At 49.6% G+C, this 23,428-nt stretch overlaps 1 protein-coding gene across 5 annotated transcripts in view; it reads right to left on the reverse strand.

Moving 5' to 3' along the window:
• Positions 1 to 23,428, reverse strand: part of MGMT (O-6-methylguanine-DNA methyltransferase) — a 312,701-nt gene that overhangs the window by 12,777 nt on the left and 276,496 nt on the right. For 4 of the 5 annotated variants that reach the window (XM_020978344.2, XM_020978343.2, XM_020978342.2 and 1 more), the window contains one exon: positions 3,519 to 3,658. In XM_020978344.2, coding sequence (XP_020834003.1) covers positions 3,519 to 3,658 — 140 coding nt within the window. Of the gene's footprint in view, positions 1 to 3,518; positions 3,659 to 13,459; positions 14,243 to 23,428 lie in introns of those variants that run through there. The other variant, XM_078150688.1, reaches the window with a different exon arrangement.

Genomic DNA, 23,428 nt, shown 5'->3' on the forward strand with positions numbered 1-23,428 from the left:
CATGAAAGGAACCAGCGACAGCTCGCGTTTACGGACAAGTCACCTAAGGATGGCGTAAAGCAGCGCCGCTCAGGGAGGCCCCAATCCTCGGCCTCCTCTGAAATGCCCCATTCCTTCCTCCGCCTGGTGCTGCGGGCTCTCGGCATCGGCTAACGTGCCCTCCACATAGGCATGATTGATGCTGGGGCCGCATGGGACACTGGGCTCTTTGTGGCCGGACGGCAACAGAAGCAGGGGCGAGTGGACAGAGCTTCCACACGCCCGCCCTGATGTGGGCGGGGCCGCCGCAGGCACCATCCTTGAGCGACGGCCCAATGGCCCAACGCTCGCCACCTCCCAGGAGGGCCCCGATGCCTTTCTGATCCTCCTCTCCTATTCTAATGAGATTTTTAATTGAACTTCATGGGTGCCCTTGGCAGCCCACAGGCCTCACAAGCAATCTCCATCGCAGTAAACTACTTGGAGGTTTTCTTGCAAAAGGCGAGCCGTCCCCGGCATGTCCTCGGCGTAATTTCCAGCACAGACGGTGCGTGTCTTGGCTGCTGCCGGCACCTTCTCCACCTTCTCATCAAGCTGAAGGTCACTGTATGAATTATGTGAAACAGAGAACCTTGTAGAGAGCCCCCCACCCTGACTGTCCTTTGTACATGGGAGAAGACAGACTCTAGGGGGACAGAAGAAAGGCACCTCCCTGGGTGTGAGTGCCCGGCCTGGCTGGCCTTCTCGACCAGCCGGGCGTCCAGGCCTGGAAGGAAGCTCTCCCTTGCTCTCTGCGTGTTTAAATCATGAGTCCCTTCTAGGACTGGCTCATCTGCCACCTCCTGCAGGAAGCCCTCCAGACCTCTGACTTGTGTTCTCTGCTTCCCTGATCACATGCCTCCTGGTAGGGGACCTGCCTGTCTGCCCATGACCTGTCCCTCACCCCTGGACCTCCAGCAATTGAGGAGCCTGTCCCGCCTCTTCAGAACAGAGTCGGGGCCCCAAACGTTTGCTGACCAGAACAGTCACAGTTTGGCTTTGGGCCGACATCTTGGTTGGAGCCGGGCGTTCCCCTCCAGGCCAGCGCCATCTCTGCCGGTCACCTCCACATCAGCCTGCTTCCGTTGGGGCAGGACACAGCTGCCTGCATGCTACCTCCCCCGTGAGAGGGGAGCTCCTCGAGAAAGGACCATCTTTGCCTTGCTTGGTCTTCCAGGGCTTAGACCTGGCAGTTAGTGAGCACCTACTGTGTGTCCAGCTCCGTTGAGCTGGGCCGACTGGCTGGGGAACAGCCAGTGGAGTGAGGGTCAGGCACAGACGGCCAGCCCACAGTAGGCGCTTGCTTCAGGCTGCGTGACTGGCTGGTCTTAGCACAATCACAGAGCACAGACACTGTGGATGTCCTGCACACAAACTGTGACTGACCGAACAAGAAATAAACACGTTCTTAAGAGACGCGGATGGGGCAGCTAGTTGGCGCAGTGGATAGAGCACCAGGCCTGAAGTCAGGAAGACCTGAGTTCAAAACCAGCCTCAGGCACATAACACTTACTAGCTGTGTGACCTCGGGCAAGTCACTTAACTCCACTGCCTAGCCCCGCCCCCACCCGATGTAGAAAAACTACATTTAAAAAGTGAAGGGCAGCGGCAGCAGTTTCGGGCCCAGGATAGCCCTTTCAGATTTAAATGCAGCCAGAGCTAGTCTAGCTTAGCAAAGGCCTCCAATGATTGGACTATCCCCTGGAAGGATGCTGGCTGGCCTGGGACCCAAAGGGGAAGCGTCCGGTCGCAGCGGCGCTTGGGAAGCCTCAGAAGGAGAATACACCACGTGCGAGCTGCCGTCCTCTTCGGGCTGGGGCTCGGCTGGTGCCACACGACACCCGCTGCCAGAGGAGGTGGACAGACCCTTCCCAAATCTGCGGAAGGGAGCTGCCTGAGCACTCACGAGGTCCCTTCGCTGCTCAGGTGTCACTTCTCCTAACACCATCACAGGCACTTTCCAAGGCAGGACACAAGAGGCGTAGAAGGAAACACATGCCCACCCACCCACAGCAGTTATCTTCACAGGGACCCGGAAAATGAGGGGCCACAAGCAATGGTTTGTCAATACCACAGACTGTACTTGACAACACGGGATATTCTACTAGGGCAGAGAAACCTCCGTGACATGAAGGGGTGCATGGCGACAGTGCCCCCCGACAGGAGAGGCTGCTCAAAGGATCACAATGCATTTCTGTGCAGGCAACGTAACTGCCATCTCCCAGAAACGTAGCCCGTTTTGCCCTCAGGTGCATGGGAGCCCGGCGTCCTGGCAGCACGGTGGAAATGCTGCTTTCTCCCCCATGAGAAGGGATGACAACAGTTCTGAACATGGAGAGCAGACAACTGCAGTCTTTTTTTTTTTTAAAGATCTCTCTGATTTTAGTGACTTCCCATCCGGTCACAGGACCAGGGCGTTTGCTCTTCCTGAAATGACGGTGCTGTTTCATCCTGTCCTAGAGACTTCTGTCTTAGCTTTAGGGAACAACCTTCACTATACGATGGGGTACCCTCGCTGCCCAAGAAAAGCAGAGCTTTCCTGTTCCTGGGTGGTCATCCACTGGCCACAATATAGACAAAAGCCCCACATTTCCTAGGCTGTGACTGGATCCTCTGCACCTTCCACATGATTGCATACATATGCCGCTTTGTGCACCAAAGTGCTGGTCTGCCCCTCCCCACTCCTCCGGCCCCCCGGGACGTGTTTGTGGCCTTAGAGCCCCTCATCCCCTCCATAAGGGTCAGTTACAAGCTACTGGTCCTTTCTGAGTCAGGGAGAGCTGGCCATCAGTGTGCACGGGGAGGAGGAAGGAGAGAAGCCACAGCCACTTCTGCGTGTGCACATATACGCACCTCTATTCACAAACTCTTTATTCATCTGTATTCACTGACTTTACTTTTCTGCAGGGTGTATTCGTAAATGTGCCTTCTGGTTCTCCCATTCACATGAGAACTCACTGCCACCAGGACTGGGCGGTAAAGGGGTGGACAGAGCACTGGGGGGGTGTCAGGAAGCTCCGAGTTCAAAGTCTGCCTCACAAAAGTCACTTTACTTATCTGTGCTTCAGTCTCCTCATCTGTAAAATGGGATTAAAAGATGTAGCCACCTCCCAGGGCTGGGGTGAGGAAAAGCGAACACGTCTAGTGCTCCGCTAAGCAGAATATGCTGTAGAAATGCTAGCTAATCATTATTCTCTGTCCTTGTACCCCCAGTACCGGGCACACAGTCGGTGCCTAATAAAGACATGCTGATCGCCTGATTGGTGGGGAGGAACAAAAGACAGTCCTCCCCCCCCCCGTGACAGGAGGCCTCCCAGACAGCCAGCAGCCAGGGGACGGACACAGTCCCTATGGGGATGAACAGATGGACAGACAGGCACCCTTCTGAACTGACAGCCCAGGACAAAAGAGAAATCCCACAAAAGCATCAGCTGTGCACGCTGAGCACAAAGCCCTCGCGAGCTCCCGGCGCCAGTGTCCAGAAGTGGACGCGTCCTTACCGGGTTGTCCCTCATGGCTCCCCCAACAGCTCGGGCAGCTCCGCTCTTCCCCACCAGGGCTGCAAGCTGCTGGTAGGAAACAGTGTCTCCCAATTTCACCGCTGCCATCAGCTTCCACAACACCTGTCTTCTGAAAGAGTCTGAAAGAGAAAGATGGAGAATGACACCACTCCATCCAATGGATGGATACAGCCACGTTATAAATAGCTGCCCACACCGGCACCCGCGTGGCCGGAAGACTCAAGGGTGCTGAGGATTCCTGGGGCAGAAGCCCACTTTCACTGTGGCAGACCCTGCAGGTGCAGAGAGGCTTCCTCCTTCTTATCTAAGCTCTTCCCCACGCCACGTACGGCTACAAAGTGGGCTTCTCCATTAGGTGGGCATGTAGGAATTAGTGCAAAGTCCAATGAATAGGCAGAGGAAGAGCTGGTTTCTTGCACTCAACCTTTGGTATTACCAGCTAATTTCAAACTTCAGCTGGGACACAGACGGGAAAGAAGCCACCGAGCCGGGGCCAGCATTACCCTGTCTGTCTGCAATAGAGTGCAGATCCCCCGAGTGACTGCTCAGAACATGAGCCATTCTCAGAATACAGGGACTGGCCACGACCTTGGCTCCGGGCACCTTTAATGAACAGGCCTGCCAAAATAAAATAACTTTATTCCCATTTTAATTGCCTACCCACATTAAACTGCATTTGTTCTTCATCTGGCTGAAGCAGTAACAACAATCGCCCTCACCCACAGGTGAGGCACCCAGCTCGCTGAGGACACACCCCTCCCCCCAACCTCCCTGTGGGGTTGGCTTGAATGATACGCCATCGTCCTTCTGGAGTCGTGACCTGGGGCTTCAGGCTGGCTGGAGAGGATGCTGGCTGCCTCGCCCTGAGGTTGGGGACCCAGAGAGCCATCGAGGCCCTGGTTTTCCAGGGGAGGTGGTAACAACAAGAGGCGTGGATCCCTGGGCAATGGCTGAGATGCCACCGATACTCCACTTGGTGCCAAACTTACAAAGCGAGGGCTGTGCTCCGAAAGGGAAGGACCCCACTGTATGTATGTTAAATAACAAAAAATCACTTCTTAACTGGAGAGAACGCTAATCACTTCCCTGGAAAAAAATCTGTTTAGTCTTTATTATAACATTAAGCAAATTAAACATCAGCATAATCCAGGTGATATGAGAACAGGGTCATCAAAGAAATTAACTTTGTTGTTCATCCATTTACATGGATTAGGAGAGGGCACCAGATAGGAAGCGTGCTCTAGTTTTTATGATATAATTTCAAACTGTACACCATTTGTGGCAGGAGGGTGACTGGGGGGTTAATCAGACTGATTTGTCCTTTTAATTGCTTTCTATTCAAAGAAAATTCATTAGATAATGTTCTCTTCAAAATTCATGAATCAATTTAACTGGAGAAAGCACATTACAGAGCGGGTTCATTAGCACATGCAGTTGTGTGCGGGGCTGATTGCTAGGAGGGTTTCCTTAGGCAAACACACACTGTTTACCATTCTTTTCTCCGAAAGGTTCATTTGAAATCAAATTGTTACTTACGATGATTCTTGTGGTGATTGTTGGGGTAAGCCAGGAGGCTCCCAACTTCCTGCACGGTGAGGTTTCAGGGCATTTCTGTCCAGGGGAAAAACAGCCCCCACCCAAAGGCGGAACAATGAGAGAGCCTCGTCCACGCTGGCCAGGGATGGGCGCCAGCTTGCTCCCGCTGCCCGTCAGTTTTGTTTGTGTTTCTCTTGGCAGAGGGAGAGGAGGAGGCGGGTTAGACCCAGCAGGAGAAGGGAGACCTGCAACTTCACAGAATCTGTAGGAATAAAACGAGGGCTCTGTGTGCACGTGGAAACGGGGCGCGGAACCAAACAAGCCACAATGGAAGGCTTCCACAGCACCATCGCTGGAGAGCCTGGCCATCGGGCTGCTCGGGAACGGCGGCCAATTCTGGAGCGCGGACAAGGCTGCACAGTAACACCGCCAGCTCCCCTAGGAGAGCGTGGTATGGAGCAAGCCGCCGGGCAGCTCGGCTACCTTTCATGGGAAGCCATCACGTGCAGTGTGCAGGCCCAGTGACCGTGGCCACGTGGGAGGGAGTGGACGCCTCAATTAACTGAGCGGCTCTAAGAGGCAGCACCCAGCAGGCGGCTGGACCTGTAAGGAAAGGCTGCCCGGCACTGGCTGGGACTGAGGGCAGTGCCAACCTCTGATGCTTTAGAAGTCTGACCCACGCACGAACCCTCACACACGTGCATGGATGTGGACTGTGCTCCCGATCCTCTCGTGACTGTGGCTTCTTCAGTGGAATCACTGTAGGGTGCTCCTCCAGCCTGGGGCCTCTGGACCCGTGCCTGGTCCTGGCCTGCTCTGAGGGCCTCAGTTGGTCTCCGCTGTTTTCTTGAGGACGCTGATACCATCTAAGCCGGCCTTTGGCTGTGAAGCCAGACACCCTCCCCGGGGCCACGAAGGGCAGAGGGGCTGGAAGAGAAGGTCGAGGAAGGGCCCGCTGGGGCAGGGGCTGCTTTGCTTGTCTCGGCATCTTTGTCCCAACTTTTGTTTTTTTGGGGGGAACGTTAGTGATAGGGTTAGTTGCCAAAATCAACTTTTGCAAAGAAACTAAAAGAGGGTCAGAAGAAAGGTCAGGAGGCAGATTTGCAAGGCAGCTCTGAAAACACATGTTGAATGGAGGACGTACTTGAAAAACAAGCAGTTTATACTGGGTCAGCAGCCTCATGGACAATCTGCTTCTTCTGTTTTACTTCGCATACAGAAATGACCATTTTATTTGGTGTTTTTTCATGTCAGTATGAAAAATAATGGGGGGGGGCTTAATGCCTTAAGAGCAAAGACAGCTCCATCTGCGTATCCCCAGAATGCCTGGAGCACACAGTAGGAGCTTAATAAAGGCTTACTGATCAACTAGTTGCTCATGTATCAAACAAGGGTGATGCTACTCAGAGGTGGTAGCAGTGCTGCAAGGGAGAGAACTCAGGCTCCGTGGTCAGGAAGCCCAGGGTTAAGTCGCCATTTGGATACCAGCTGGCCCTGAGACCCTGGGCAAGTCACTGAATGGGCCAGGTGCGCGCCGGGGATTTCTCTAAGATTCTAAGTTTTGGAGCAGGTGCTGGGCTGCACAGGGAGAAGAAGGGATTCCCTAGGCCTCTGAACTTGCCGGACAGTCTTTGAAGGATGCTGCAGATTGAGTTGGGCACACTATCTCTTCCCTTACTCCAAACGCCCCCTTGGACCGCAAGTGCCCAAGACTGCACGTAGCAGAAAGTTCAAATGCAGCCCCTGGGACTGGTCCCTGCTCCCTCCTGCGGTGGGATCCCCCCATGAACCATCCCTGTGCACCTTCATTGCCAACAGCCGCATTGAGGGCCTGCTCCCTTGGAGCCGTCTTCTACTTAAAGCCAAGGGGGATGTGATTAAAGGTTCTGGATGCCATGAATGTGAAATCAACTCTGAGCAGATTTACACAATAATATGACAGCAAAAATCAGGGGTGTGCATGACGTTTCTGACCCACTGGTTGCCATGTGCTTATTACCTTTAACTCAATCCACTCTGGCTTTTCGACAAGTCAGTGGTACCTGCAGACGTTCAGATCAGCTGCACTAAGTGGTGGGAGGAATATTGGGTCACAGGTCACGGAAGGAGGGAGGAAAGGGAGGAGAGAGGGAGGGAGGAAAGGAGGAAGAGAGGGAGGGAGGAAGGAAAGGAGGGAGGAGGGGGGAAAGGAAGGAGAGAGGGAGGGAGGAAGGAAAGAAAGGAGGAGGGGGGAAAGGAAGGAGAGAGGGAGGGAGGGAGGAGGAGAGGAGGGGGGGAAGAGTGGGAGGGCTCCTCAGTGCCTTTGGGATCCACTACAGATGCCTCTGCTGGTCTGTCCAGCCCAATTCTTCCTGGCCTGCACATCCCAGACAAACTTGGCCCACCCACTGCTCTCCTCCACCTCTGGGCAGGCCTGCCCCCTCCCTAGAAGACACTCCCCCCGGCACCTGATCTGCAAAGCCTCCGACTCCCATCCTTCAGGAGGGAAGCTTTTCCTAATGCCCCCATCATCACTGTGTGTGTGAACCTTAGTGGTGAACATGCAGCACCCCCTGGTAGAATGTAGGCTAGTGAATGGGAGGGGCCGCCGGATGCTTCTCTTTGCACCCAAGGCACCTGCAGGAGGCCCGCCCCAATATTCCTGACACTGAGCTTCCCACCCCCTCATCTGGAAGCTATGCCTCTCAATAGAGGCCAAGGGCACTTTAAATTGGGGAGGGGAGCCCATGTCACAGTATGAAAATGGGCAGCTCATGAAAGTCCCCAAACTGTTGTGGACAGACTACTTTTGAATCATGCCTCCCCATCTTGTGCTTGGAAAGCATTTCTGGAGGTCAGGTAAAAGACTTCATATATTCGTGCCTATTAAAATGTATACATAGAGACTTTGGGAACACCACGTGTACAGCCTCGGCCTTGGGGTGCGCACACACACACACACACACACACACACACACACACACAGGTGCATGTGTGTACACGTATGCGTGTGTATAAAAACAAAAGCACATTTATCTGGGTCTCGATCTTTGGCCCTGGTTCTTGAGCCCATCTAGATTTTTTCGGATCCTGAATCAGTCACCCTGTGTGCTCGGGGCAATTTGTCCTGGACCGGCATTGTCTGAATCCTGGACAGCCTGCTGCCCTCTCTGTCTGCCGCCTTTACCCGGGGTGATCTCTGGGGAAAGTCCTTCCAGCGGGAGGCTCCGAGTCTGCCATGGGCATCCCTTGGACGGCCCTCTGGCTGGACTCATGTCTCCCCTGCCCATCCAGAAGCACGAGACTTGACCCCGTGACACTAAAATGGGGAGGTGCACTGCCTCAGTCTGCCAGCTTGGTCTTCAGCCAGAAAAGGGCATGAGGAGAGTGGGGCCTGGCCCGTCCTTGAGCCGGCCCTCCGGCTCCTGGCAAATCCACCAACCATCTCTCTGCTAACACTCTCGAGTTCTCCTAAGAGTCAGGTGAAGTTCACTGGCCCATAGCATGCTGAGTCCACTCACAAAACTCCTCTACCTGGCCAGTACTCCCTTAGGTGATGTCACGGTGCACAGGGCAGTGAGCTGGGAGCCAGGAAGACCCAAGTTAAAATCTGGCCTCAGACCCTTCCTAGCTTTGTGACCCTGGGCAAGTCCCTTAACCCTATTTGCCTCAGTTTTCTCACCTGTAAAATAAGCTGGAGAAGGAAATGGCAAACGACTCCAGGATCTCTGCCAAGAAAACCTCAAATGGGTCACAAAGAATCAGACATGACTGAAAAATGACTGAGCAAGGTGTTCACTTTAGACTACAAATCTTGTATGTGGTCTCTGCCTTAACTGCACATCGCCTTTGACAGGGAAGACAGGACCGGTGGCCATGACGGGGTGAAGCAGGCTGGGAAAATCCACACTTTTCCAGTCATGGAGCCATCACCATTGGAAAAGCCTGAGATATGTGGGATCTCGAGTAAGCAGTGAAGCTTTAACGACGTACTCATATGTGTGTCATAATGACAACAGCTAGCATCTCTACAGCGCCGCATCACCAGCTCTTCTCAAAAGTGCGAGGAGCTGGTGAGAGGGTATGGTCTTCCGGTCACTAAAACCCTTCAAGGGATGCTAGATGTCCGTCATGTGGGACTGGGACTTCCTTATCAGTACATGTTGGATTAGCTGGCCTCAGGGCAGTCTAGCTCTGGCATTCTGTGAGTCTACTAAGAGGGTTCTCCAAGGTTCCCTTTAACTCTCAAATGCCAGGAGTCCACTGCCAAGCCCTGAATGTGCACTGTCCCTTATAGAGCTGTGCCACTTGGGTTGCCCAAATGGCTTTGGAAAGTCCTGCAGAGCCTTCACCTCAGTCTTCATAGTCTCCTCCTGGTCTGAAGGAGCTGAAGCTGATGAGGAAGGTCAAGGATGAAGCTGGACTGGAGAAGGAGATGAAGAGGCACAGAAATGATGGGATGATGATAAGATGTGAGGTCTGCCCAGGGCAATGGAGAGAAGAAAGGGGCTAGTGGGAAGCGGGAACCCAAGAGAAGTAAGAAGATGGTAGCAGAGCCCTGGCCCCTACTCAAGGGCTGGACGCTGAGCTCAAGGTCATGGACAACCGGGCAGGTGCTGCGGGGCTTGAGAACAAGTGACCCAGTGTTCAAGGACAGGGAAGGGAAGGCAATTACCAATGGTGGCCGAGGAGCTTCGCTCTGATCCCTGGTCCTAGCATATGTTTTCAGGGAGATGGACCGTGAACATTCAGAAAAGGAATAAATGTGCACCATAAGGAAGAATGGCTTCCTCAAGGAAGGGGTGAACCAGGCCATATTTATTTCCATTATCGGCAGGACTCCCAAACTGGCTGAGTTTATGCAGCCCACCGACATTTCAGCCAAGCCGAGCCTCTGGGCTTCCTTATCCAAGGCCCAGGGCTCTATCCAGTGGGTCTCCCAGCTGCCTCTTTACCAGCACCTTCTCCTTGTTTAGGTTGGGAGACTCCATAAGGCCACTTTGGTTTTTGCTGCCAGGTCTAGAACATTTCAGAGAATGAGATCACCAAGCACACACCATCACAATTCAGATGAGGGATGCTATGTTGGTGTATCTTGGGGAGCATTTGGATGCAGACCCTCATCTCCATGGGAGATGCACCAAGCTTCTCAAAGTGCTTTAACCCTATTTTCACTCTCACTGATTTTAATACCTGAGGTGGGGTCTTTGCTGAAGTTTGGAAGGAAAATGAGGATTTAGGAATCCCTTTAACTCTGTGAAGCAGCAACACCTAGGAGGTAAGGAGATGCTTCCTCAAGACAAGGCCCAGGAACACCAACTGACAAGGAAGCATATTTGATGATAAATATTTTATTTCTCCTATCAGTGCAAATGCACTTTCAATACGATTATAAGCAGATACTATAATTTTACTTTGAAATAAAAATTTTTATTCTGCCATCAATTGATGCACCTTGGTCCTTTGAGGTATTCTTAAATTCCAGTCTTTCTAGAAATTAATGTGTATGTGTGTGATGTACAATATTACCCATACCTGCACCAAAGGTTGAGAACTGCCCGGCTACTTCACCATCCGCTGGTGAAGTCTTTAGCCACAGAGTGACTAATGACCTGACCTTACACCCCGCCCCTCACTCCCAATGGACAGGAACCAGGCTCCTCTTCAGGGCTGTACCCTTGGGCTACAGATTGGTGGCCTGGGAAAAGGGTCTGATTGCCTTGGGAAAGATTGGCTCTTCTCTCCCATCTGGGATTTTTGAACACGACTCTCTCAGCCTCAGCCTCTGACAGGTGAGCTTTTACATTATTCTGACAAGAGTCAGGCCTCTATGTCCCTCTCCCATTTCCCTCAACTCCAAGTCTTCTTTGTGTTTTCTTTCCCCATTAGAATGTTAACTCTGTAAGGGCAGGGTCTGTCCAGTTTGTGTGTATTTGCATCCTTGATGCTTATCACAATGCTTGGAATGGAGGAAGTATTTAATGAATGCTTTTTCATCCATCCATCCATCCATCCATCTATCCATCCATCTATCCATCCATCCAAACCATGGAAGGCTCTCCTCTTACACACCAGAACACCACTGAGCTCCCTTTGCTGACTCTTCAGCCAGAAGAGATCCCCTAAATGCAGGTGAACCTCAAGGCTGTGTCTGGGGCCTTCCTCTCTTCTCCCTCTACATTCCCATAGGTTTAATTATTTCTTAATGCAGCATACTCTCCTGGTTAACAGAGCCAGCCTCAGTTTCTCTCCTGAGTTTTTTCAGGGTCCTGTCACCAACCGCTAAAGCCATTTCAAAGCCAACATTTCCAATGAGAACTTTCAATGAGAACTTTCAATGAGAACTCATTCTCTTTCCCCTAAACATGCTCCTCTTCCATACTCTCCTCTGGGCACCCCCATTATTTCTGGCCCCTTCATTTGTAAACTTGGTGCTAACCTTGCTCTCCCAGTTTGTGTCCCACATTCTCTCTCCCCCTCCCCCCAGCTCCCCTTAGTCTAGGCCCTCATGACCCCTGACCAGCCTCCTAACTGGCTCGTCTGCCTAAGTCTCTTCCTACTTCGCCCATTCTCTACACAGCCACTGAAGCGATTCTCTGGAAATGCAGATCTAACCATTCACCCATACACTCACTGACTCCTCGCTACCTCTCAGGTCACACACAGACTCCTCCGCTTAGCTTTCAAAGCGCTTCCCACCTAGCCCAACCTGCCTCCCCATCTTCACTCTTCGCCCTCCTGCCCTAAAAAGGCTTCTCCCTTCCTCAGACACGGGCGCCACCTCCCCTGTGCTCAGCCGGCCCTCAGCGAAACTTCTCTTCCTTTACAATGCATCTCAAGCATCTCCTCTGGTGAAGCCTCTACTGATTCCCCCCAGCCCCACCTGCTAGACCTCCCTCCTACACCACCTTCTAGGGAGCTTTAGTTGACTATGAACATAGTTATGTACGGACACACCACCTCCCGTAAGTGAAGAGAAGCTGCTGAGGGGAAGGATCATTTGCCCTTTTTTTGTGTATTCCCAGAACTCAGCTTGGCGTGCACTGGGTGCTTACTAAATGTCTGCTGGTTGACCGACTGACCTGTTGAAGTGACCTTGGCCAAGCATTAGTCCGCCTGCTTTCCCTCTGTCAGTTTCCTCCTTTTCTCCTGTCTAAGCTTGCTTTGTACATATCTCTTTTCTTGTTCTCTCCCCCATTAGATTGCAGGCGTCTTGAGGGCAGGGACAGTTTTTTGCATTTTTTTGTATCTGCAGCTCTTAGCACAGTACCTGGCACACAGCAGGTGCTTAATACATGATGACAGAATTGAACTGCCTTGAATTTCTGGGTCCCAGTTCCCCATCCGTAAAGTGAGGGAGCTGGCCTGGATGTCCTTTGAGGTTGCTTCTGGCTTTGGCTCTCTGAGGCCACGAGGGAGGATGGAATAAGCATTTACAGAATGCCTACTGTATGCCAGCCACTGTGTTCAGTGCTTTACTCTCATCTCTTCATCCCTGTTCTGTTTGTCGCTTGGCCACCTTCAAATCCTGCTCAAATCTTAGCCCCGTGGAGAGCCTTCCACAAGGACACCCTGTGTCCTATGGCCACTCTTCCAGGCCTTGCTCAGAGTATGGTGCGACTTTTCGGTAACTGCTGGAGGTGCTAACAAAGCCCCCTGGGGTCCTGGCCCCGTGCCTGCCCTCCCACCCACCTTCCACGCTTCTCCTGGCTATCGCCCCCAAGATGTACTGCAGTCACCTCGGCACCGGCCCCTGAGCGGCTTTCTCCCTGGGCTCCTTCAGTTTCCAAGCATGCAGTCAGCCCGCAGACATCTTGGTGCTACAGAGGAGAGAGAGCCAGGAGACCTGACTTCTAGCCTGCCTCAGACATTTACTAGCTGGGTCACCTACCCTTTCCGGACCTCAGTTCTCTCTTCTGTAAAATGGGCCCTTGCTAGCTGTCATCTCGGTTTGTGCACCACCCAAGTCCGTCCCTGGAGGATGTGACGATTCTTCCTGGCAGAATCTGGGCTTCCAGGATAAACCAGCAAGGGGACATCATTCCCCACCACCCTGAGGGCCTCAGCAGAAGCGCTTCCTTAGACACGACTGTCCTGCCGGCTGCCGGCTTCTACTCTGCCTCACTGATTTTAAACGGATCAAGTCCACGGTTAGTGCTTCAGACACATAACTGCTTAGTGGCGAAGGCGGGAGAAGCGGGGCCCTCTTCTCTCCCGCTGGCGCTCCCACCACCATCTCAGAAGTGGACAATGTGGGAGTCAGCCTGGACAGTCACCCGAGGTCCCCGCAGCCCTGGCATCTGAACCAAGGAGCCGGAGCTCTGGGGAGTGAGCACGCAAAGAGCTTCTCCCACCTGTTACCTTCCATGGCCCTAGGAAGGATGGGCACGGATGATCCCACTTACAGAGCAAAGAGGTACAGAAGGCGAAGGTCCTCCAAACAGAAGCGGGGTGCCGGGGGTGGGGTGGGCGGGAAGGCCACCAGAGGGCCAGGTGGTCCCCAGACACACACTGAGTGCCGAACACTTGGGCTTTAATCATGTGGAACTGTCTTTCTTTGGCAAACTGAACAGGACAAGGGAAGAGGGAGGAGTCAGGAGGACATTGTTTGAAACCAGTGAAAACCTCGCTGGCTGCCAAGCCAGGCTTGGCCCTGATTTCCATCCCCTCTAAGTCCTGATCAGGCGATAATGTAATTAGCAGAGTCGGAAATACCAGGACAAGCCAACAAAGAGGACACATCTCGCACGAAATGGGGGTGGGAGGGTCACTCAGGAAACTGGTCGCTCACCACTCACCGTTCCTGGCAAGAAGCGCAGGCTGGGCAAGAAAACAAGCCGGGCACGCTAGGAAGGGCAGGAAGGCCCAGCGAGGACAGACCCCAGGAGCCTGGGTCCCTGCCTGCAGCTGCCCAATGGGAGCCCCTGCACCTGAGTACAGCAAATGCCTTCAGGAGCGCAGGCCAGCAACCCTGAGTCCAAGAGGAGCAAGAAGAAGATGGCCGGGAATGAGAGGCACCTAGGGGCAGAGGGGATCATGTGTTTGGAGGCAGAAAGACCCGAGTTCAAATCCCGCCTCAGACATCTCTGCTGTGTGAGTGTGGGCAAAGTCCGTCATTCCCTCTCAGGCTCAGTTCCCTCACCTGTAAAATGGGGATAATAGCACCTCCCTCCCAGGGCTGTTGTAAGGATCAAGTGAGAGGGTATTTGGAAAATGTTCTGCAAACATTAAAGCACTATATAAATGCTAGCTATTCATTATCATTATTATTATTATTATTATTATTATTATTATTATTATTATTATTATTGTTGTTGTTGTTGTTGTTATTCTTGTTACTGTTGTTAGTAGCAGTAATAGGAGTGATCTCTAGACTGGACCGGAGGAGTCTCCAAGTCGTTGTGTCCGATCCCATTACTTAAAAGAGGGGAAACTGAGGCAAAGGGGTGAAATCAATCAACCAACAAGCATTTAGGCACCTCCCGTGTGCCTGGCGCTGCCCTCAAGCCTGGGGGACCCCAAGACAGGCAAACAGACAAATCAATCCCAGTCACGTGAGGGAACAAGATGGCGGTGTGGATTTCCCAGGAAATCCCGCTGCTGCCTTTGGCCTTCCTTATTTCAGAAGCAAACTCAACTTTTTGTTTATCTTTTGCTTCCTTAAAAGTACTCAGGGACAAACGCAAATGGTCAGCTGACTTTAGACATTTTCCCAAGGGTCATTTGACCAGACAGATAATGGCCCTGAATTGATTTGTTGCAAAACCAGAACATCTGACTGAAAATCCACACGAGAACATGGACACACTTCTCATTCTTCATTAGAAAACAAAACAGCACACTGGCCTTGATCCAGCGGGTGAGAAGGAAAGAAAGACGCCCTCAGGCCCCCAGGGGCCATTTCATAAATTCCCTTCGCCAGTGCACTCCGAGGTTTCCAACTGTCTTGAAAAAACGTTGCTGACATTGGAAATGTCCAATCATCACCTTCTCATGTTCCCAGACTGCGGCTGACTCTTCAGCAACGCCTTATTCCGGGATGGCCAAAGAAGTCATTCCTGAGTTCTCCAAATACACCTATCCACAGACACCCCACAAAGAATCCCTGCCCTCAGGAAGCTCCCAGTCTGCTGGGGAGGGGGCTGGAGAAAAGAACCGATGCCAGACAGTTTGGAAAGTAGACTAGCATGCCTAGCTGGCCAAGAGGAACCATCCTCCCCACTTTCAGATGGTAAGATAAGACAGGGAAAGGGCACAAAAGGACCATCCCCCAACGTGACGGAGCCGCTCACAAGCCAGGAGGGGGGCTGCCTATCCTCCCATAGTGGCTGACTGATGCTGATTGGTCTGAGCGGGTCATTCCTCTATTAGCCACCGCCGGGCAGTCTGGGAGGCGCAGAGTGAGTGGGGAGTGCAGAGGGGAACTTTATAAATATAAATGAATACACTGAAGATGACCCAACAGAAAATTCCCAATCTATTTCTATCAGCTGTGGCTTCTTTTGACATGATGAGTGACTGCCCATAGTCTACTGGTAAATAATTAATCTCCTCTGTCCTCACCCTCTCTGTACGACATATACATATTACATAGTAGCTATGAAATACGATACTACTTAAATGAAAATAATTGGATTTACTTTAACATGTTAGCTGTGACCTCCATAACCCTCAAGTGCAGGGCAAAAGCAGGGCGAAAGGGGTTTATAAAGGTCACTACCTAAGGCACAAGGATCAACAGGAGAGTTTCACTTAGTGACTACCCAAGATCAATTAAAAAGGAATGATTTTTTAAAAAGTTTTATTTTAAAATCCTGCATTGGTTTCCCTGTGTTTTTAAGAAGCTTTTGGTATTATGAGAGCCATAAAGATGATGGCTCTCATAAACACACCGCCCCACACCCCTGTCCCTCGAATAAAAATCAATGCTTGTATGCGTGTGTGTGTGTGCGTGCGCGTGTGCGTGCCCATCTCCCATTTAAAGAGCTCCTTCCCCCACCTTGAGGTTCCCATATGCTGAGTAACCTCTACGGAGAGCACCGACCTCCCCCAAACACCCCACCGGGCACACACCATTAATAGTGAAGTAACTGGAAAATCTGAGTAGGTAAATGCCACTTTCAGGGCAGTGGGATGGTTAGGGTGGCTCATCTACAAAGTGCTCACATAGAGCCCCAATTTCTCAAGCGTATTGCTTTTTGTAGACTAAACACTGAGCAATCACACTGGCGGGCTTGTCAGTCAGGCATAACAGAGATTATGTTGTTTTTTTTTTTAAAGATTCCAAGCACGTGGAACTTGGCTGTCACTAAGCGTTTTGAAGTGCACTGGGTGACAGGAGCCACCCTAAAACCATGGCCAGGGCACACACCCTTGGCTTCTGGGTGACCTTGGTCACTGTGGTCCCGAGGCCGTGGCCAGGCTTTGGAAGGGCTGCGCTATGACAGAGGAAGGCTTCTCCCAGCAAGATGTCCAGTGCCGAGAAGACTAGGCTTGAGGGCAGGAAGACTCGGGTGTGAATCCTGCTTCAGCCCTAGAGGCCGAGCCTCAGTTTCTTCCTCAGTAAAACAGAGCTGGTGTGCCATAGATGTGGCAGCAGCTACAGATGTGGCCGTGCTACAGCTACAGACTCCTCAGCATGTCTGTGAGTCCGAGGTGAAGTGCCGCCATGCTGAACAGGGAAAGATTCACTGACGGCCCATTTCTCCATTTCCCCCTTCAATCCTGTTGCAATCGGGCCTTTTGTAATGCTGCCAATGGGCCTGCCACCAGGCTCTTCCCAGGCCTCCCTCCTTCTGCAGGGCCGCTGCCGCTCAGGCTGGCCACCTCCTTCCCCTTGAAAGCCTTTCCTCCCTTTTCTGTTGTTCTTTCTGCTTCTTTGATTGCCTCCTCCCCCTTTCTATGTTCTGTCCTTGCCTGTCTTCTCCCTGGTGTATACACCCTTCTCTTGTGACTCTGCCCACTCTCAATTCTCCCCGATATAAAGACACAGCTCCCCCATTCTTCTCAAGCCCACCCTTCCTCCATGCTCTGGACACACACCACCAGCATGAATGGGACACGTGTGCCCCGATGCTCCCCAGCCAACTCCGCATTCTCCAAACTGAAATCTTCATCCTCCATCTCATAATGCTGATTCTTCTCTAGGATTCTGTGAAATGCACCACTTCCCTGCCAGGCATCACAAGCTGAAGGTCTCTGGACCATCCTTCTTTTTCTTCCTTTGTAGCTTTCACACTCAAGTCCCATTCATTTCTCCTCAGCAATCTCTCCCACCTCCCTTTTCAGTTCCACATCTTGAGTTTAGGACACCCATATATCTCATCTGGGCATTGGTGAGGGCATCTCCACTGGTCTCTCAGAATCTCTCACATGACTGAACAAGACCAAAGGTGTCAGCCTAATGGGAAGTCTCTGAAAGAATGCCCCAGGCATCTGTTCTCTTAGCCCTATGCTAACATTTTTATCAAAGACTGAAATGAATACCCCAAAACCATGCCCATCAATCTTGTAGTGACTATAATGAATGACAGAATTGGAACCACATACATCCTGTAATACTGGGACTGGCAAGATGAAAATTAATAGGGACAAATGCAAATCCCCACATTTGGGTTCAAAAAAATCATTTGCGGTTGCACAGTAGCTAATATGAAAAGGTAGTCTGGAAAATCCAATCCAAAAGCTTTTAAACCAAAAGGGAAGAGAGGGAGAAAACTGTTGACATGGATCTACCAAGCAAGATGCCACAGCAACATTGTAGGCAGAAAAGGAGTAGAGAGAAACAGGATTTGGAGAAGGCAAAATGCAAGAAAGAACCCATAATAAGGCCAGGACATTGGGATGCTTTTACACACATGCATGAGGTATGGCCCAAAGTAAAGGAAGCTAAGCTAAAGATCGTAATGTGGGCAAGCTAAGTTGATCTCATCAGAGACTTCCCTGAGATGTGGTGGGATCTGACCCATGACTAAATTATGGGTCTGGAAGGGTATTACATTATTCAAAAAGGATACAGTGAAAAATAAAAGCTGGGGAAGAGAAACCTTCATATTAAGAAAAGATATTCTGTGAGGAAATCCGGGAGCCAGGGTGGATAAGCATGGCAGCCCCTGAAAATGCTCTCTCCAAAGTTAACAATGATCTCTTAATTGTCACATCCAGTGCTTTTTTCAGGGCATATGAAAAATAAGCATGGATGAACTGCCATTGGCATCATTAGAGGAAGCCTCAACCTCAGTGAATTCACTGTTCCAGGGAAGCACTGGGTTAACAGCACATGATTAATAGAAAAAGGCAAAGAATGTTAAAATACAATCACATTTCCTAATAAAAAGGCTTTTTGATACAGATGAGAAAAAATAACAATAGCCAAAAAGAAAAGGAAAAAGGAAAGGAGATAACAATTTACAAAAGGCAAAACTATCTATAATGAAAAGGAAATTAATCTTCAAGGAAGCATAGGAATTAATATTTTGGGAAAAAAAGAAAATAAGTAATTTCATTAACTACTTTTAGTAGATCAAATAGCACGTTAATGTAGATTTCATTTCCTTCAGGAAATATCAGGAACATGAAGAAAATGTTCGAAAACAAATTACATGCATTCTTCATAACAAGTGTGAATGGTCTGAATTCTCTCATCAAAAGAAAAAGAATGACAGTATATCAAGCTTCAAAACGATCAATAATGTTGCTCTCTGAAGACGCGTTCACTTGATGATGAATATAGGGCTGCATTAAAATTAAGAGACGGGTCTAAAAGCTCTAAAATGAAACAGTACATTCAAAGCAGCGAGAAGAGGAGTACGGTGAATCTTTTTTAAAAAAGCAGGATCCAAAAAAGAAAACTTTAAAAGAGATGGAAGTGGAAATGACCACACAGTGAAAGAAAAGGCCTGGGACAGGAACTTGATGAGTATTTTATTGGTAAAGGCAAGGCCAAGACTGGAAATCCCTTCTACCAAAGCAGGTCTGCACCTTCTTTGCAAAGGAAAGTCCCAGAGAGTTGTGTCCACAGTGGCCCTTGAACCCAAGACTTCCTGGGGTCAAGATCAATTACCTATCCATTATGCCACACTGCCTTCAAAAGAAAAGAAAAATAAGAACAAATCTGGTGTAATCCAAAGAAGTGGAGTGGAAGGATCTGGGCTCAAATCTTATCTCTGCTGGTGTGATCTTTGTTACCAGTCCAATCCTGAGAAAATTACTCTTTAGGCCTGTTTTCCCATCTGCTAAATGAGGGAGTCAGACCAGCTAATTTTTAAGGTTTCTTCTAGTTCTTAAACCATAAACTCTGATCCAAATATGTAATAACTTTCAATTTACACATACCATATAGTCCAAAAATTAAGTTCACAAAAGACTGGTCAACAATGATATAAAAAGAAATAAACAAGTATAGTAATAACAGGGGACTTAAAATGCCTTTACCAGAATATGAATAAGCAAATCACAATATTAATCATTAAAAATCACAGTTCTGAAATGCTAATTGAACATGTAGGAGATAATGTGGAGAGAAAATCAAATGAGAGACACAAGAAATAGACATTCTTTCCAAGGACATGTGGAATTCTCCAAAAATTGGTCACATTCTCGGTTACAGAAAAGCCCTCCATAAATTCAAAAGGCAGAAATGACATGCGGTGTATTTTCAGGCCTTAACAGCCAATTAGAATCAAATTACAATAGCACAAGCAAGAATCACAAAACTACATGGAAAATGAAAAAGCAACCTACCAGACAAGGAACTGGCTAAAGTAGAAACCAGAAAAATAACAATTTTTAAAAGAACTCTAACAAGAATATGAAACTCTATGGGATGACGCCAACGTAATTTTTCAGGACGTATTTCTATTCTTGAGTGCTTACATTAATAAGAGGGAACATAAGTGAACAAAACAAAGACAACGGAAAAGAATCAAAGTGGTAGCCTAAAGGAACGTTTAAAAAAAAAGAGAGGGACTATAAAACTAAGAACAGAAACAAAGAGAACAATTAAACTGCGCAACATTTATTAAACATTTATTGTGTGTAAGGCACTGTGTTAGGCAAAGAGTAACTGAAAACTCATCAGTACCCTCTCTGAGGGATTACTTTCTACTGTATGGAAAACAATATACCCACAGATAAGGATGTGACCAATCTTGAGAGAAGACATAAGACAAGTCAATGAAGAATTAACCTAAATGAAACAAGAGAAAGCAAAACAAATGAAAACACTTGACTCTGAGAGAAACAACACCTGGCCCATGCAGGTTCACAGGAATTTGAAGAACTCTTTCTAGAATTAATAATCCTTATGCCAATAATTTATTCATAAATACAAAAAGAGAAGGAACCAGTTTGATGCCAGCAAATATAGTGATGTTTTTAAAACTGACAAAAAATATTGCCACAAAAAGGAAATTATTCATAATAAAATCATCCCAACAACAAAAAGGAATGTGACTCCACTACCTCATGGTGGTAGGGGTGTGATGCAGGGACAATGAAGAATAAATATGGTGGCCAAGTTCAAGTTCTGGTAGTCTCCAACATTTTAGAAAGGTGTTAGACATAATCCCCCCAACTGATCATATCTGCTTGCCTTTGGAGAACTTCATCACCTGGAGGCTGACTATATGGTGATGAATTATTTGCCCACGGTCCCCCATGAAGCAAAGAAAAACACACAACAGCCTTTAGTCCAAATGCATCTCCAACTGCTTCTGCAGGGATGTTGGCAAAACGGTGGGAATGCAGGGCAATCTGTGCTAAGAATCAGTTTTGAGACTGTCTGTAGACATTAATTTATCTGATGGCACTCTAATGTGAGATACTTCTCCAGTGACCAACGGACCGGACAAAATTCTTGAGGGACTGAATTGTATCAATGCTATCATGTGACCAATCGATCAATCAACGAGCCTACTAAATGAAACCAAGAGACAAAAGGAAAATTCAGCTAGATGGAAAGATGGCTCAAAGGCTCGCCTTTGAGAGATGAGGAAAGGAAGTGGTTTTTAGCATACTTCGAAAGGCAATCAGAAAGGGCATTTCATGGGACATTTGGTCATCTCACACTGCAGTTTGAACGATGAGAATTTCCAGTACCATCATGAAAATACTTACATTTATGCACCATCCTCCGCTGCAGAGGATGAAAGAGAAAACCTACCAAGAATTTGATGATCCCCCCCCCCAATTAAATCAAGAAATACTTGGATCCTCAACAACACAAGTACACAAGTGGTATAAGGGGAAAAAGCTTAAAAAAATGTTAGAAAATCCCGTTTGAGATAAAGAAATGGCAGAGGCCAAATGCTTGTGAGGCCACCAGAAGCCTGCTCTACCTCGAGAAAAGAGGTGAGAAGAGCTGGCCGTGGCAAACACCGACCGACATAACAAAGAAGAGGATATTTAAGATGGGAAGAGAGACTAACAGGGGAGTCATTCCTGACCTGGCTGAGCTGGCCGCACACAGTCAGACCACTGAACCGATACAGCAAAGACAAAAAAGGTATAAGAAATCTAGAGGAATAAAACGACAAAAAGATACGGCATGCAATGGGAACGTCTCCAATCCGACCTATTTAAAGAAGGGAGTAGTGCTGAAAAATGGGAAAGAGATGATGGAATGGACACTGATAATGATGCTGAGCACTTCCCAGGAGAGCCTGGCCTCGGGGGTTCAACTGCCATTGGAGGAGGCCCAAAGGGCCTAGAAATGGCTGCGGCCAGAGTGTGCCAGCCCATAAGGCACCTGCCAATCCTGCCCCTGCTGAGCAGCCTCCCAGTCAAGTCTGTCTGTATTTACTCTGGACAGAGTTTGCATTTCATTACACTTGTACATGTTGTTTCTTCCCAATCGACTTCATGATACTTGAGTGCAGTCTCTGTGTCCCAGTGATCACCAATGCCTTCTAGTGCCTTCTGTCTTTTAATTATTTTCCATCTGTCCTGTACAAAGATTATTTCAATCAATCCACAATTATTAAGCACCTACCATGTGCCAGGCACTATGCTAAGCACTGGGGATACAAAAAGACGCAAAAGACAGTCCTTGCCCTCAGTCTCATGGGGGAGGTGGCACATGAACAAACTTACACAAAACAGGCTCTGTACAGGATAAATAGATGATTTACAGAGGGAAGGCCTGGAAGTAAGGGCCGTGGGGAAGGCTTCCTGTGGAAGGTGGGGGGGTTTGGTCGGGACTTAAAGGAAGCCAGGGAGGGCGGCGGTCAGAGTGGAGGAGGGAGAGCCTTCCAGGCCTGGGGGGGCGGCCAGAGATGGAAGGTTTGTTCCTGGAGTAGCTGAGAGGCCAGTGTTACTGGACTGAAAAGTACCTGGTGGGGAGTAATATGGAAGAAGACTGGAGAGGGGGCAGGGGGCTGGGTTACGAAGGGTTTTGAGTGTCAAATCCAGGGCTTTGTATTTGCTCCAGGAGGCAACAGGGAGTCAGTGCTGGTTAGTGAGGAGGGGGCATCATGATCAGACCTGGGATCTCTCGAGCAGGCAGACGGGTTAGCCTGAGTAAGGAGGAAGGTCATTCAGTACGTGAGGGATGAAGGAGAGGCAGAAGGCACCTGAAAGCTAACAGATGAGAGAGGGGAGAGGGGAAGCCGTGGGAGGAAGAACGAGAAGGTTTGGAAAGACTAGTGGAGAGGGGGGCAGTGAGGGAGGATTGCCGAGAAGCAGGGAGGGTCTCATGGACATTGGGCAGCACACATCTGTAGGAGATCCAGATAGACTGGTTGTGAGATTTTCTCCATGTCCATTTGGCAGCATGTGTCTGTGAGTGAAGGGGACAAATGGTAGCAGTGATCCAAGGCTGAGGCTTGGCTGCACACAGCTGGTGATATGATGAGGGGGCCAGGGATCCAAGAAAGGAGGGCAGTGTAGAGTTGAACTGGTTCACCAAGGGGCCAAGATAGGAAGGAGAGGAGAAAGCGGCTAGGGTAGGGGAGATGGCCTGGTAGGGAACTGGGGGCTCAAGGGATTGGCCTTTCATGGTGAGGATGAAGAACAAGGTTTGAGGGTGCATAGCAGTGATGGGGGGAAGGCAGCAGAGGGTGACCAGATGAGGGACTGGAGAGTCCACAAACGTGGAGGTGGAGCACTTGTGAGTGGTGGCAGGGTGAAGACTGGCTGTCTTTGTGCATGGCTGAGGCAGCTGGAGGTGAGCACACTGAAGAGCTGAGAGATCAGGGAGTGTGAAGCAGAGTCAACTGCACGCTGAAGCCCCCACATAGCCGGGTGAACATTGGGGAAGAGAGAAAGGGTTTTTGTCTTCCTTTATAGACTGTGAATTCCTTTATGGCAGGGACTGCCTTTTGTCTGTGAGGGAGGAAAGTCAGAGTTTCCCTGAACCACACATTTTTGGGAGAAGA

This window comes from Phascolarctos cinereus, unplaced genomic scaffold, assembly GCF_003287225.1.
Source record: "Phascolarctos cinereus isolate Bilbo 61053 unplaced genomic scaffold, phaCin_HiC Scaffold_3;HRSCAF=262, whole genome shotgun sequence".
Lineage (NCBI taxonomy): Eukaryota > Metazoa > Chordata > Mammalia > Diprotodontia > Phascolarctidae > Phascolarctos > Phascolarctos cinereus.